This window comes from Sinocyclocheilus rhinocerous, unplaced genomic scaffold, assembly GCF_001515625.1.
Source record: "Sinocyclocheilus rhinocerous isolate Xijiao unplaced genomic scaffold, SAMN03320098_v1.1 scaffold1555, whole genome shotgun sequence".
NCBI classification, from domain to species: domain Eukaryota; kingdom Metazoa; phylum Chordata; class Actinopteri; order Cypriniformes; family Cyprinidae; genus Sinocyclocheilus; species Sinocyclocheilus rhinocerous.
In genome coordinates, this window is record NW_015644043.1 from 175,909 (window position 1) to 192,478 (window position 16,570).

Below are 16,570 nucleotides of genomic sequence, written 5' to 3' on the forward strand. Positions count from 1 at the left end.
GTTTTTGTTGAAACCATTTTTTAAGGTTCTCTGATGAGTAGAAAGAACAACATTGATTTTAAATAGAAACCTGTTGTAACAACATAAATGTACTGTCACTTTTGATAAATTAGTTTCGTCCTTGCTTGAATAAAAGTATTCAGAAAAGCTCTTACTGAACTTAAACGTTTGAATGGTAGTGTATCATCCTATATTGAATATTACATTTTGGAGTTTTACATTTAGATTACTTTGTTGTTTTTTAATGCTCACTTACAGTAAACACAACTTATTTGAAACACTGTTAAATATAATATTTAGCAAACTTAAAATGAATATCCATTTTTCATCCTGTGCATTATGATTGTGTAGTTAGTTCAACCCTGTAACACGTATAGAAACATCTTTTCTCTGTATCTCAATGTGCAAAACATTGCTTGAAAAGGCAAAGTATTGCTGTTGAAATGGCATAAACCTCCGCCAAATGTGTATGTGTGTGTAGTGATATCACAGTGACAGCTTGTTTTTTCATTTTGTCTCTCTTAGGGAGCTCCTGGGTCACGACTTCACTGAAACTCACTACGAGAATGGCCTCCCTGTCACCCAAACCAGCAGTCACACTGTAAGCAGGACTGAGACCTCTGTGTGTGTGTGTGTGTGTGTGCGTGTGTGTGTGTGTGTGCGCGCGTGTGTGTGTGATCACTATTCTAAGACATTACATTATTTAATGAGTATATCATGTAATGAGCCATGTGCCATGAGCAGTTAAATGAAAAAAACAAACAAAAAAAACTAAAAGATTGATAGCCCTAATTTATAAATAATTTGTTTAGGAGTGTATCTCACAAAACAAATAACAGTCATATTTTATCCCAAAGTAAAAAAATTAATACAATTTGACGTACTATAAATCAGTGATGACTTTTTGCATTGTGACATCGTCATGACAGTTAAACACATTTCCCCTCAAAAGTTTAATTACTGTAACGCATTGTGTGTGTCTTTGTTCCTCTATGTCTCTGCTTTTCTCAGTTCTCATATTTCAGTTTCATTGTGTTGCTTGACATGTAAAGCTTGATTTATATTTTTACAACAGAATGTTAAAAACCTAAATGTTATTTTAGCATGTCAATTAAACTCATTTGTTTAGCATTAACTTAGAATTATCACTATTCTAAGACATTAAATTATTTAATGAGTATATCATGTAATGAGCCATGTGCCATGAGCAGTTAAATGAAAAAAACAAACAAAAAAAACTAAAAGATTGATAGCCCTAATTTATAAATAATTTGTTTAGGAGTGTATCTCACAAAACAAATAGCAGTCATATTTTATCCCAAAGTAAAAAAAATAATAAAATTTGACATACTATAAATCAATGATGACTTTTTGCATTGTGACATCGTCATGACAGTTAAACACATTTCCCCTCAAAAGTTTAATTACTGTAACGCATTTTACTTTAGCAATGTAAAAATGTATACTCTTGGTACTCAGATTTTTTTATATTCTACTTACTGTAATACAGTAATTTTTACTGCATAAAATACTGCAAAATAACGGCAATGTTTAGTTCAGTTTTTACAGTCAGCTATCAATCTTGTGCTATCTCTGTCTTTCTCACATGTGAGAACATGAGAAGGCCTATTAATGTACTTGACATTTATGCCAGACTGTGAAAAGGAGAAACACATGAGAGGAGTGGAAGGCACCCATTTGCTTTAAAAACTTGTTTTGGCTTGTTAAAGTAAAATTTTAGCATAGCAGATGATATGGTTGTTACATCAAAGCAAATTTATCCAGGTCTAAAAATATTTATGATACATAAAATATACTTAATTACAAGAATTAAAGTGTGACAAACTGCTAAATATTCTATATGATGATTTACCTGCTGACTTGCTGGAGCTTTGAATCCATGTTTGCAATGTTGAACTGCCTTTAGCAGCCTCGCTTCGCTCTTTTCCTCTCTGTCTCTGTCTTCTTTTTTTGTGAAGGCATTTTTTTTTTGTCTACAAAGTGTGCCAACAACAGCGAATTTTGTGTTATTTAAATTAGATCTGATCGGGAACAATCATTTGATTAGACATTCTAATTTTAAAAACGTGGATATTTTGTTGTTATTTTAGAAGACCGAGAGCAAATCATTACCGACAGAAATACAAAAACAAACTACCAAATTACTAATTCAGCGAATCATCCACTGACTGTAATGTGGATTGTAATGCATCCACCTGTTAATGCAACGACATTGGGAACTGTGGTCTCCACTCCAGAGAGCGGGCACAGATCGTGAGTGATGCTGCGGAGCGGGCGGGAAAACGCGGAGCGGATTAGCGGAATCGGCGGATCTTTAGCGGAGCGGTAACAGACCGCTTGAGCTGGGGTGATGGGGGGACTGGTGAGAGGGGCAACTCAGCCGATGAGGGCAAAGGGGCAGTGTCTCTAGCCACCGGGCCACCCCCCTGTGCACGGCCCTGGTAGTAGGTCATCCGGGTACTAGTAGAGAAGTAGATATATTTTGGAAGCAGGGATTGTCAAGCGTTGTCTTTGGAGACTGTTGATTTGTGTCTGTGGTGCTTGACCATCCCTCTTTTGCTTCCTGTCTGCTTAAATAAATGAACTAATTTCACGGTCTGACCGTTCATATAAGCCTTTTGAATAGCTGAAAGAATATCACTTATACGTAGTTTGGATCTGTTTCAGTAGAGTGAAATGGAGCAATTATTTTCCAAATGTTAACTGTAAACTCCTGAAGTTTTTTGGAGCTTAAATCAAAAAGAGGCAGACTGATTAAGTCCAATAAACCTGAAAGCCAAAAATGTAACAAATGTAATGGTGGTTTACAGATGTAGTCTTTTTACTACTAATTAGATAGATGTTCCATTAACTGGGTTTTGCCCATTTTATGAACAACATTAACTCCGCAGCCTGTCTCTTGAGCAAACTGCTCCCTCTTATCTCGTTTTTTATTTGCCCTGCCTCCAGTAATCTCTTTCTCTTCTTCCATCTCCAGGATCATTGCTTCTATCACGGGAGGGTCAGAGGTCATGCTGAATCTTGGGTCGCTCTGAGCACATGTTTGGGAATGAGGTATGTCATGTCTTGTGTAATTGGATTCTCTTCAGACACAATACGCTCATTTCATTCGGTCACATGTCTTAGGAAGGCTAAAATGCCACGCAGCTTAGTGTGATAAGGATGTACACTGCTTGATTGTATGAGCACCCTGTGGGTATTATATTGTATGACTGTTTTTGCTTTTTTCAGTTAGTTGCGTGAATAAGATGTTGTGAGCAAGTATTTGTTCATGGGTTTGCATGGATGTATGAAAGTACAAAATGTTCCATAGAGAGAAAGTAAATCTAGATGATACTCTTCATTTGTGCTTTGCAAAAAGTCGGCCAACTATAATTTTGCATATGCAGCACAATTCTGTGTGCTTAATTTGTGAAGAGGAGAAATGTTTTGGCCAGGTTGTTGAATATAAGCACTGATGACTAATGCTGTGGCCCTACCAGAATGTTAATAGTTTGTTGTGCTCAGTCCTCATTCAGCACTGAAAGCTTTCTCTCTACTTATAAACAATATCCGCAAACAACCTTGAAACTGCATCTGCCCCTGTCTGTTGCTGCTTAATTTAAAGCTAATGCCTAGAGATACAAACCAAAGTTCTGTGTCTTTGCAACATACACAAGCGAATGTTTTATAAGTTTATAAGCATGTTTTATAAGTTTAAGGTTTTGTCATGGTATTAAATAAAGGATTATTTTTATTTTACTACACATTTATGTTACTGGAGGGTTTTGACAATGAGTCATGGGTAAGATAATATGTTTAATATAGTATTCTTTATTATAGTTATGTCATGAATAGTCATTGCTACATTATATAGCCATTAGTTTTTTAACTTTAGTTAATGCACATTCAATACACACTTCATATAGACCTGTCAAAAGTCTGAGGTCAGTAAGATCTTTTTTCCCCCAAAGAAATTGAAATTAATATTTTTATTCAGCAAGGACATGTTGAAGACATTTATAATGTTATTTTAAAAAAGTGTTATAAAATGTAAAAAAAAAGTGTTCATTTGAAATTTCTTTTCATCAAAGAATCATGAAAACTGAGTTTTGCCATCACAGGAAAAAATATAATACAATAAATTGTGATGATATTACTGTTTTTACTGTATTTTTGATATAATGAATACAGCATTGGTGAGCAAAAGAGAATTCTTTCAAATCATTACAAAATGTTACAGAGCCCAAACTATTGAATGGTAGTGAATATCCATTTTTGATTGTACATGAACTACTGATCATCAGATAATATTTTTTTTTGTGATAATGAAAGTTATGAAGTAGTATCAGGGAAGAGGCTGCAGAGAGAAAAAAAAAAAACAGTTAAAAACATTTAAAAACATTGCTGATCATTCAGTGCACACATGTACTCTCTGAGAGCAGTCATTCTTTTGACATACAGAGTTTATATTGAGTTGATTAGCCAGTTATATGAAAATAACTGTTTTTAAGGACAAAGCCCTGGAGAGTCTGTCTCTAGATATTGCCAAAGGTCTTGAATTTCTTATGAAGACAGATCAAGTCATTGAACAGCTGTTGCAAGATTTTGCAAGAGCAAACGTAATTAGCACTGTATGTTTTCATATGGCGTTTCTCAAGACGACTTTTGTGTTTCCTTACCCTCAGCTCAATGGAGGTTATGTGCTGATGTGTGACATAGTCTACAGTTAATAGAGGCATCAGTCCATTTAAAAATTTGACAGTAATGTAGTTGATTGTTTTATTTTTCTTATTAAATATTTATTTTATTATTTATTATTTCAAAAATATCATTACATTTATGCCAAGGCAAATCAAATCACGGCCATATTTGCAGTTTTGGTGTCAGGAACTATTATAAAGCCATACCCTGAGTCATTTCTGCTTGCCTGTTGTCAACTTGGGGAAAATGACAATCCTCATTTTGAAGATAATAATTGGATGCCCTGGGGCATAAACAAATGGTTTTGTTATTATAATACATAACATTTTTAAATATATAACCAAATATATAACACTATAAAAGTGTTTATTGTCACATTTGATCAATTATTGTGTCCTTGATGAATAAAAGTATTGATTTCATTCAAATAAATAAATAAAAATCGCACTAACCCCAAACCTTTGAGTGGTAGTATACACAAGTAAATCAAACTCTAAAGCAGAGGTCTTCAACCCTGCTCCTGGGGACCCACTGTCCTGCGAAGTTTATTTCCAACCTGCATCAACACACCTGTGTATTTTCAAGCAGTCTCGAGGAGCTTGATTAGCTGCTTTAGGTGTGTTTGATTAGGGTTGTTGCTAAAATCTGCAGGACAGTGGGTCCCCAGGAACAGGGTTGAAGACCTTGTCCCAAATTTAGCCCCAAGTCCTTGCCATAGTGCTGCATAGACTTGATTGCCACTGTGGAACTCACATCATTGCAGACTCGACAAAAAAATGCATATTGAGGACACATCATAGGCACAAAGGGGGCGACTCGAGAACACCAATCTGAAATCTGAAATGGCAAATGGGTCACCCTGCCGTCTCATGGACTTTATTTTTAATATATTTTTCAAATGTACTGATTGAAAACTTTTTACAGAGGTCAAATTTAGAGTGTGCTGTAGAGGTGCTCTGGGAGATCTCAAATCGAGCAGCATTTCAGCGGCCCTTCTGATCCCTCTGATTAGTTAATATATATCTACTTAATGCTGTTAACTATACTGAGGCTAAAAGAAGAATCACGAGGCATTCAAATTCTACTCTGTGTGTCTATATATATGTTTGTGAGATAAAGATCAAATGAAAATGAACTCATAGATATGCACATCTCTTTTACTGGCATTCTTAAATAGTACTAGTAAAAAACACCCTTACCGGAATAGTTCACCAAAAATTCTGCCATCATTTACTCAACTTCATGTTGTTCCAAACCCATATGACTTTCTGGGTTTTTTGCCCATACAATGAAAGTCAATGGGGTCCAATGGTCCAATGTTATTTGGGGTCCAAAATATCTTTATTTATTAAGAAATAAAATCATACAGGTTTGGAACCACATGAGGGTGAGTAAATGATTGACAATTGACAGAACTTTAACAAGAGAGCATTTGAGCTGACATTACTCCCATTTCCTTCTGCAGAGGTTTGATTGGCTTGAACTCAAATGATACATACTACCTGGAGCCAATCAGAGGCCAGGAGGTTCTCCACCACACTTTCTATCGCACTGAAGACCTGCCGATCAAAACCGGCACCTGTGGACACAGCCATCAGACTGGACACATCAGCCTGTTCAGTGGTCACCTTAAACCTTTGCATCAAAGGGTCAGTCAGAAATGAAATTTTCATTTATGGTGTCTTCCATGTCATCATTTAATATCTCATAAAATGAAGAGACTTGGTAATAAATGTTGATTTTTACAGTATATTTCACTGAAATAGATGTCATGCAATGTCCTTGCCACAGATGACAAAAAATCTAATTTTGTAAAGCAGCTCTCACTAGATTGTAAGCATAATAGTCATTGGGGAAAGAACAGTCAGTCATTACCATCATTATTCAGTGTGTCTAAGTCTCTATTTCTGATCACATGAGTAGATTGTGTATGTCAGAAGAAATTTCTCTCTCACAAAAGCAAAGATGTTCTGTTCCCTCCAATCTATAATGACTAGATAGGCCACTTACAAAAAAAATATTATGGAGGTCTGACGCAAAGCTGTTGTGTTGCATTGTGCGTCAGTAATTTCGTTTGTCCCCATAATGTGCTGCAGAAAGAAAAGTGTGTTTTGGCTCATTACAGTACAGAAATAAAGCCATCTTAAGCCCAGGTTAAGTGTTCAGACTGATGAAGTGCATAATGTGGGCTTATTACAAAACTCTTGAGGATCATTAGCAGGAGTTGGGAGCCCTCCTACTGCTATTGTTCTGCTTGCACTTGCTTTCTCATTAAAGCCGAGCAGTAGAGACTTCTAACTGGCTGCTGTTTACAAATGAGAATTAGAGGGTCCATAAATTAATAAACAGTTTGGACTAATGTGCTTCCTCCTCGGTAATGATGTATTCCTGGTACAATTGGATTACAAAGTTCCTGAATTTTGAGGTTCATATATACTGTAGTACAGTATGTCCCTGTGTACCTTTGAGTCTTTAAATATCCCAGATTCATTAAATTTCCAACTATCCCTATAGCTAGTAGGCATACAAAAGTGTTCCTGACGAGACTCATTTTTTAATGCGGAGCTTTCATTTTGATTGCTTATGAACATTTATCAAGTCGCACTTTTATTTTCCTCTGGTTCCCAAGGAAGATGACTTATATGAACATTCTGTTCTTCTGCTTATTTTACTGTTTCACTCACATTTTATTTACTGCTTGGTTACTGTAAAGTGCTAGCTGTCACTTTTGTGATTACTGTGCCAAAGCAGTTTTTCAAGTAAATTAGACCCATCAGTTAAAATGCAAACAAATATGAAGAACAGTAGTGATGGCAAGCAGTGAAAATAAAAACATTGTTACAATATTGTTGCATACAGTCTTTGAACTTTTGTAGTCAGTTTGTAAAAAAAATGTATGTGCACAAACAATTATTTGATAGTAAATTCAATATGTGTGATTTAATACAATTGCCACTTAAAGGGGTCATATGATGCTATTTTAAAGATAATTATTTTGTGTATTTGGTGTAACAGTTACCAACATTCTTCAGAATATCTTATTTTGTGTTCTGCAGTACAAAGAAATTCAGTAAATTTCGTAAATGATGAAAGAAATTTCAATTTTGTTGACCAAATCCCTTTAAAGGGATATACATTTTTATTGAAATCATAGCTGAAAGTTTATATTGTTTTCCCTGCAGTGGTGTGATTTTCAAGGGCACCACCATTGGCATGGCTCCGCTGGAGGGCATGTGCAGTCATGAGAACTCAGGAGGCATCAACGTGGTAAGAAAGCATGCAGGCTTGCATCTGGAACAGGCTGTAAACACTGTGTATATAGTGTGTGTGTTTGTGTACAGCTCATGCAGGGATTTGATAAAGTGATCAATAGCTCCGACACACCTGATTAGCCTCTTATTGGTTCTATTACTTTGTGTGGCGGAAGAGGATCACTTTGCAGAATACTAATGAGTGGTCAAGCTTTTCGTCTGGATATTACACATGGATGGGGTCATTCTACATTACATCAATATAGCCTGCTTAGTCTATAGCCTGCTTAATTGTGTAATTTTGTTCAGGTGTGTGTAGTTAATTATCCTTGTTTGGCCGGTGTATTCAAGTTCCTGTGTGTTCAGTTCTAGTTTATCCGGTCTCGTCAGCATCTGCCTTCTTCTTCATCTTCGTGCTTTTGTTAGCAGCACAGTTGTGACAGAAGACCGGACCCTCAAAAATGAAAGTAAAGCGATGTCCATTTGTTTAGTTTTTTTGTTTAATTCAGTGTTTCTTTTGTTAATTTTTTCCCGTTATTGGATCACTTTGCCGCTGTCCACCTGCTCTGCCTTGAGCAGGGAAACCGCTCCCTCGAGGAGCATGTTGAGGAATTCCTCGGTCTCGCCCATCAGACCACCTTCCCGGATGACTGCCTGTGCACGTTCCTGCACGCCGGCCTGGACACCGCAAAACAAGTGCAGTTGTCCGGGGAGGGTCCTCGAGGGAGCTTCGCCGCTAATGTGGAGTGGGTGCTAAGCTCCTGTGGATCTTCCTTCACCGTCGGCCTCGCAGATGAAGACGCCAGCCCCACTCCCAACCCGGTGCCCAGCCAGTCACCACGTCGCTGAACGGAGCACCTGTCTGAGCCCACCACAGACGGAGAACCAGAGCCCACCCCGACTGAAGATCCATCGCGAGAAGAAGCGACTGAGCCTGCCATCGCCCTGGAGCCTGAGCCGATTGACGCATCTGACCAGGTGTGTGAGCCGACAACAACGCACATGTCGCCAGGGATCTGTCACAATGTCATTCAGTTTGAACTTTGTTTTCCTCTTGCACCGTTCCCCTTCATTGAATTAATTGTCATTTTGTTGAGGTGTGTGGAGTTAATTATCCTTGTTGCTTTCGTCAACGAAAATTATGACTAAATATCGTCGTCAACGAACCTTTATTACCAACACTATTCAGAAGTCACAATCATATTTTGAGTGAATTTGTTTGGTATGGTATGTGCTGTGTGAGTGGAACTGCAGTCAACAGCTAGTTATTTATCAAGATCCTCTCATGTTAGGGTTGAAAATAGCAATGTTGTGTGCTTGTAAAGTGACTTTGGTGAGAAGGGAAAAAAATGATTTTGACCATCTGAGAGGATGAAATTATATAAATTATATAACATGTATTTATAATTTAAATTAAATATAATCAGTGTCACACAGGGACTTCTAGGATATCATTTTACTGTTTTCCTTGTAATTACATGTTAATCAATCACAGTAACCATACATTTACAGTAAAGTTAAATAATGTGATTATAAAACGTATATTTTTAAGGTAATTTACAGTTAACCAATTACAGGTTTTTACTGTAGCATTTTTTTTAATTACCAACATTTTTATAGTGAGTGAATGTCCAGTAGACTTCCTGTTGGACATGTGTGGTCTTGTCCTGGACTATGGTTTGAGAAAGCATCCCTTGACATAAATGAGCTCTTTCACATTCCTCAAATGCTTTAGAACTAGTATATGACAAGGACAATGTGGTTCCTAGGGAGAAATTTAAGAGATAGAAAATCCATAAAGAGAAATCATTTGTAATACAACTGCATGTCATATTTCAACGTTGTTATGGTGGAGATATTATCAGTGCCGTCTGTAAAAAGCAACACTGCATGCCCTTGCAGAGATATCCATTTGTGCTCCTTTCTCTGGAAATATGTGTGAGTGTGTGCGCCTTTATGTTTGTGTCACGGTATGAAGATAAAAGAAAGTCCATTCTGTTAGCCCCAGCCAAGGTACTTAAATTACCACCTCCAGGTCAAAAAACATCATCTTCTACAATTTATGGCATCATTGTAACATAACAAAGATGCCTTTGGGGATCAGAGATGTCCTCTGGGCTTCTACTGCCATTTACAAACTGTAGTGTTGGAACTGTGGCAACGTGGCATAGCAACGACAGAAGCCTGTGGGCTACAAATAGCCTTTATGTCCAATTTAAAGCATAAAATACAATTAATTTATTGCATGGCAGTGAGAGCGGCAAATACTCTAATCCTGTATATTGAATTCATCATTTTAGACAGACTCTTAAAGCAGTGCTTGAGCTTCCATTTCATTTAGTGTGATGTTTGTTATGGCTGGTAGATTAAATGATCTTTTCTTCCAGGATCATTCTGAATTGCCCATTGGGGCGGCTGCCACCATGGCACATGAGATCGGTCATAACATTGGCATGAGCCACGACCATGAGGGCTGTTGCGTGGAGGCCACAGCGGAGCAGGGTGGATGTGTCATGGCGGCAGCTACAGGGTAAAGGCTTCTACATTTGCATTACATTGAAGCTTTTAGCTTCCTTTTATAAATAACCAACAATGCAGAACATAAATCACGGTAATTGCAAAAGTATGCTAATTACGCAAAGAACTGGGCACTTTCAAATAATTTTTACTTCTAATTGTGTCATTACTAAACTAATGCATAGACAGGATGCTACTGTACAAGTACATACTTAGTTGCTAATGATAAGTCCCTAAGGATGAGTCAAGCATGATTAATCTCACTTCAGATTGCACACCTGCAGACCATTCACTGAACATCTGATGTACACTACCATTCAAATGTTTGGGGTCAGTAAGATTGATTTATTTTTCTTGAATGAAATTAATACTTGTATTTAGCATGTTTCAAAATATTTCTATTTCAATTAAATGCTGTTCTTTTGACCTCAAGTAATCCTTAAAAAATGCATCAACATATTCACAAAAATATTAAGCAACACAACTGTTTTTAACATAGATAATAATAATAAATGTTTCTTGAGAACCAAATCAGCATATTAAAATGATTTCTGAAGGATAGTGTGACACTGAAGACTGCAGTAATGGCTGCTGATTCAGTACAGAATTGTATATTGCACACAAAACTGCCTAACGCTGGCTGAAATCACCAGCTGCAATCTGGCTTCTAGAAAATCTAAGAAACAGTTGTTTGTGTGATGCCTGAGAAAGTAGCAAGTAAACAAGATACCATGAACATCTTGTACATTAAGTTTGATATGGCGCCATCCATGATGGCATTGCATGATAGTCTTAGGGGCAAAATTTCACCCGTATTTGTATATTCTAGAAGAGAGATGCATGTCACAAAGGTATGCTCAGATCCATTCTGAAAATACTGATTTATAGAAAGAAGGGGGAACATGATGTGCCATGCAATTGGAAAAATGTTCCGAGAGATCTGGTATAAATGGAGAACAGCAGGGTGCCCATCACTGATCCCTGTGGAACAGTGTTAAGGGTGCAGCAGTTTTCCAGGTAACTGGGTAAGAACTAATACATAAACCAGACAAGAGCCATAAAGAACTTTTTCTGGATAAAAAACAGCTGCTAGCATGAGATTAAAAGTGGCTGACATAAGCACATCATTTATGGCAAGGATAGTGGTTTTAGTAGAGTTAACTGGTTTGAAACTTGATTGAGATGAAGTGGGTTAAGTGACCCCTTGGTTTTGGTGCCCCTGCAGTAGAGGAAAGGTAAGACAGAAAATCAGAGGATATCACTTGGCATAGAGAGGAGGAAGGTGTTTTTTTACTTGTCCAAGGTATAAAAAGGTGAAAAACAGTTTTGGAAACTTCACTATTCCTCTTTTCATTTTATATCAAGACCATGTTTTAATTATAATTGTTTTACTGGATTCATTATAAACCGATGTTCAAGTGCATCTGCCTCAGTGTCTACGGCTGACTGTAGATGTTTAACAAATTGGAAGTTTTTATACTTATTTCTATTAGTGCACCTTTTGTTTTCAGTCATTTTCATGCATAAAAATAACATATATCCCTTTCTAAAATGGTCTACAGGCACCCCTTTCCAAAAGTTTTCAGCCGCTGTAGCAAAAAAGACTTGGACAACTACTTCCAGAAGGGAGGAGGAATGTGCCTGTTCAACATGCCCAACATGAAGGATCTGGTCGGTGGCAAGAGGTGTGGAAACGGCTTTGTAGAGGAAGGGGAGGAGTGTGACTGTGGAGAACCAGAGGTGATTTGTGCCTAAATGAATTATTGAATGGAATTACTTATTGATTTAGAGAATACTGAATCAGACCAATCATGAATTAGTCATTTTTCCGAGAACAGTAGTGGCTATGAAATATATATGCAATAAGTCAAAATTTGATAGTTAATATGGATTACCATTGATTACCATTTTTATGCGAGTATTATTTATTAAAGAAATACCTGATATATTTATGCAATGTATTTTTTATATTTTTTTATTGTGAAGAGCTTTGTCTAACCAGCAAAAAGATTTGTTTTTACCACATGGAAGGTCCAAACATAAATGTTAGAACATAAATAGTTGAACTACAGCAGAAAAATGGTGCCGTAACAAAGAGTGACAGATGAAAGCGTATGCATTTTATGTTTGCTTGCATGCCTGTATGTGTGTAGAGAGAAAGAAAGGGGAGCGTCCCACCTTGCTGCAAAGCCGTGTTTGACAGGCTGTCAGTGTGCATATAATGGCTGGGTGATTTGCCATCTGGTGCAGGAAGAATGAGGTAGCGTCTGTAACTCCTAGTCAATACATAAACACCTGGACTACTATTCTGGATTTTACCTGCTGTCAATACCATATTCAATGAAACAACACCTCAGCGATCACCTGACAGAAAAAGCTAGGTTGTTGCAGCAACGAACTGGGAGCTGTTATCATACACTTTTGTTCTAACCTTTTAATCCAAACCATCATCTGCCAGCACTCTCCACTTCCATGAATACACAAAAATAGATAGACAGTCACAGCGCAAGCCTGTCATGTACGCATGTCTTTTTTCATTATAGTCACTGAATAACACCATTTATTTATTTCTAGTGTGATAATCATAGCTGTCAGTCGCACTTGATGCTCTGAAACCATATCAAGCAGAATAGAGGTTGCTGTGTGTTTATGTGAGACAGAGAGACATTGTGTGTGTGTGTGTGTGTATGTGTGTGTGTGTGTGTGTGTAACAGAGCGTATATGTGTGTTGTGCTTGCTCTGCATTGGCCGTCGCCTCCATGCTGTATATATCAGTGTCATACATGTCAAACATTTTTATATGCATCTAACGTCCAATTGTGCAATTTCTCCTCTCAATTTATTTTCCACACTTTAATCATAGCATGCAAGCAGACACTGTGTGTGTGTGTGTGTGTGTGTGTGTGTGTACAGTACATTCATTATGCATATATATATATATATATATATATATATATATATATATTGTGTTTACACAGCTCTCTCTCATTTAATGAGATATGTATAATATATCCATTTAAATGTCAAGTTTTTTTGTGAAAATGCCGATTGGTTGAATTTGTTGAATCAGCTATAAAAGTGTTAATAATGTATGTTCTTGATTCAATTCATAAATCAGAAGTATATAGTTATATTTCGTTATAAGATGATTATATATATCATCTTTCAGTTTATTATAATTATAAACTGAAAGATGAAATGTTGAGGGCCATATGTTGATTTGCTTTGGTAGCCTTTATTGGAATTGTGTGTTTGTGTGTGTGTGTTTTCTGTCTCCCGCAGGAGTGCACCAATGATTGCTGCCACCCCAGCAATTGCACTTTGAAGATGGATGCTCAGTGTGCCCACGGGGTCTGCTGTGAGGACTGCAAGGTGTCGAACTATTTATTAATAAATCTATTTATTTATTTATTTCTCTCCCACTGCTTCCCTCTCTCACTCTGTTCTGACTCTCACTTAGTATGTTTCATACAAGTGGTCAAGGCTTAGCGAGTTAGCCTGTCCCTGTTAACCCCTGCTGGTAGAAGCCATAGCTACACCACCTGGCCGCAAAAAACATCTTTCCCCATTGACACCATTGCAAATTACCTGTGTATTCTGACGAAATTGCATTTTTGTAATCAACATATTTCATTGTATTACAGTAGATGTTTTACTAATTATTCACTAACAATGATTCACTTTGAACAGTTGTTTTTTTAGTAACATTAACAAAGATGAATAAATACTGTAACAAATATATTGCTCATTGTTAATTAGTGTTAGTTAATGCATTAACTGATGCTATCTCCTTATTGTAAATTGTAAAGTGTTACTGGGCGAACTATTTATCTGTCTATTTGTCTATCTATTTATTTATTTATTTCTCTCCCACTGCTTCCCTCTCTCACTCTGTTCTGACTCTCACTTAGTATGTTTCATACAAGTGGTCAAGTCTTAGCGAGTTAGCCTGTCCCTGTTAACCCCTGCTGGTAGAAGCCATAGCTACACCACCTGGCCGCAAAAAACATCTTTCCCCATTGACACCATTGCAAATTACCTGTGTATTCTGACGAAATTGCATTTTTGTAATCAACATATTTCATTGTATTACAGTAGATGTTTTACTAATTATTCACTAACAATGATTCACTTTGAACAGTTGTTTTTTTAGTAACATTAACAAAGATGAATAAATACTGTAACAAATATATTGCTCATTGTTAATTAGTGTTAGTTAATGCATTAACTGATGCTATCTCCTTATTGTAAATTGTAAAGTGTTACTGTATTTATTTATTTTATGTGTTGCTTAAAATAGTTGCTAGTGAAGGCCTTGTCTGTGTTTTTGCTTTCTAGAGATGCACCAGGCTGCCATAGTTTAATATCCACTTTTTCTCTGTAGTTTGCCCACCAACTGCTCTCTTTTTCTTTCATCAAAATCCTTCAGTCTCCTTACCATGCCCTCTGCCCACAGCTGAAGCAGGCCGGCACCATGTGCCGTGGAGCAGCCGGTGCCTGTGATCTGCCGGAATACTGCACGGGAGGTTCTCCCTACTGCCCCTCTAATGTTTACCTCCTGGACGGGTCATCGTGTCAGCTTGGCCGTGCCTACTGCTATAATGGCATGTGTCTGACCCATGAACAGCAGTGCCTGCAGCTGTGGGGTTATGGTAAGATATGTGCTGTCTGGCTATGCCTTTAATTTGCAGGGAAATAATGTCTGTAGGATCCAGTTCAGAAGTTATGTTACTATGTTATTTTATTGAGCAAGAATGCATTAAATTGATCAAAAGTGAATAATAAAGACATTTATAATGTTACAAAAGATTTGTATATCAAATAAATGTAGTTCCCTTTCAAGGGAACTTCGAACTGCGTCCTCTAGGGGTCGCTATGGGGAACGCCTCGTCGTGAGATTTATCACAGAGTCCTGAAAAAAAAATCACAGTTTCCACAGAAATACTAAGCAATAATTGTTTTCAACACTGATAACAATAAGAAATTATTCTTAAGCACCAAATCGGCATATTAGAATGATTTCTGAAGGATCATGTGACACTAAAGCCTGGAGTAATGGCTCCTGAAAATTCAGCTTTGTCATTACAGAAATAGATTACATTTTAAAATATACTAAAATAGAAAACATTTATTTTATATTGTAATAATAGTTTACAATATTATTGTATTTACTAGAGACAAGAGACTATAACATTAAAAAATCTTGCTGACCACAAAATTTTGAACAGTAATACTGTATATATGTCATTGTGTATAATCATCACAAATGGCCACAATGGTACTGAATGATTAGGTTCATCATATACCAATTTCATATTTCACTTCATATTCAAATGGCGGACCGCGGTCTGGGTCTGGACCTCTGCTTGGTTTCAACCGGACCGCTTGACATAATGGCAACGGCAGCATCATTTTACCATTTCTAAATAAAGTGAGCAACGCTTCAAATCAACTGAGCTGTTCACATCACAAGCGCTCAAGGTTGTTTATTGTAATGATCTTTCGGTGTTATATCCTCTAATATATATTTTATTTTATCTAGAGCCAAAGGGCTTCATTCAAGCTCTTCCCGTGTGTGCACTGCAAAAAAATGCTTTTCTTACCTAGTTTTTTTGTCTTGTTTTCAGCCAAAATATTTTAAAAATTCTTAAATCAAGAAGGATTTTCTAGACACGTACAAATTATTGTCTTGTTTTCAGAAAAAACAAGTCAAAATTAAGTTTTTGCTTAGAACAAGCAAAATAATCTGCCAATAGGGTAAGCAAAATAATCTGATTTCAAACAGAAAACAAGATTATTTAGCTTACCCCATTGGCATATTATTTAGCTTGTTTCAGGCAAAAACTCACTTAATTTTGACATGTTTTTTCTGAAAACAAAACAATAATTTTTACTTGTTAAATTTAGATATTTTGGCTGAAAACAAGACAAAAAAACTCTCCGCATCACCATTTTGGAGAATATCCACTGAACGCAAGCAGCGTACACTATTCTGTGTCAGCCGCGACACAAGAATACGTTTTCTACGTGTATTTACGCTTTGATTTGAACGAAAACAGCGCACCCGTGCAGCGCGGCTGACACAGAATAGCGTACGC

The 16,570-nt window shown here is 36.9% G+C and overlaps 1 protein-coding gene across 1 annotated transcript in view; it reads left to right on the forward strand.

The window, feature by feature from the left end:
• Nucleotides 1-16,570, forward strand: part of LOC107757890 (disintegrin and metalloproteinase domain-containing protein 19-like) — an 82,598-nt gene that overhangs the window by 52,055 nt on the left and 13,973 nt on the right. Inside the window, exons 4-11 of the mRNA XM_016575498.1 lie at nt 526-601; nt 2,999-3,075; nt 6,170-6,361; nt 7,887-7,971; nt 10,343-10,485; nt 12,035-12,212; nt 13,755-13,844; nt 14,929-15,124. Coding sequence (XP_016430984.1) covers nt 526-601; nt 2,999-3,075; nt 6,170-6,361; nt 7,887-7,971; nt 10,343-10,485; nt 12,035-12,212; nt 13,755-13,844; nt 14,929-15,124 — 1,037 coding nt within the window. The remainder of the gene's footprint in view (nt 1-525; nt 602-2,998; nt 3,076-6,169; nt 6,362-7,886; nt 7,972-10,342; nt 10,486-12,034; nt 12,213-13,754; nt 13,845-14,928; nt 15,125-16,570) is intronic.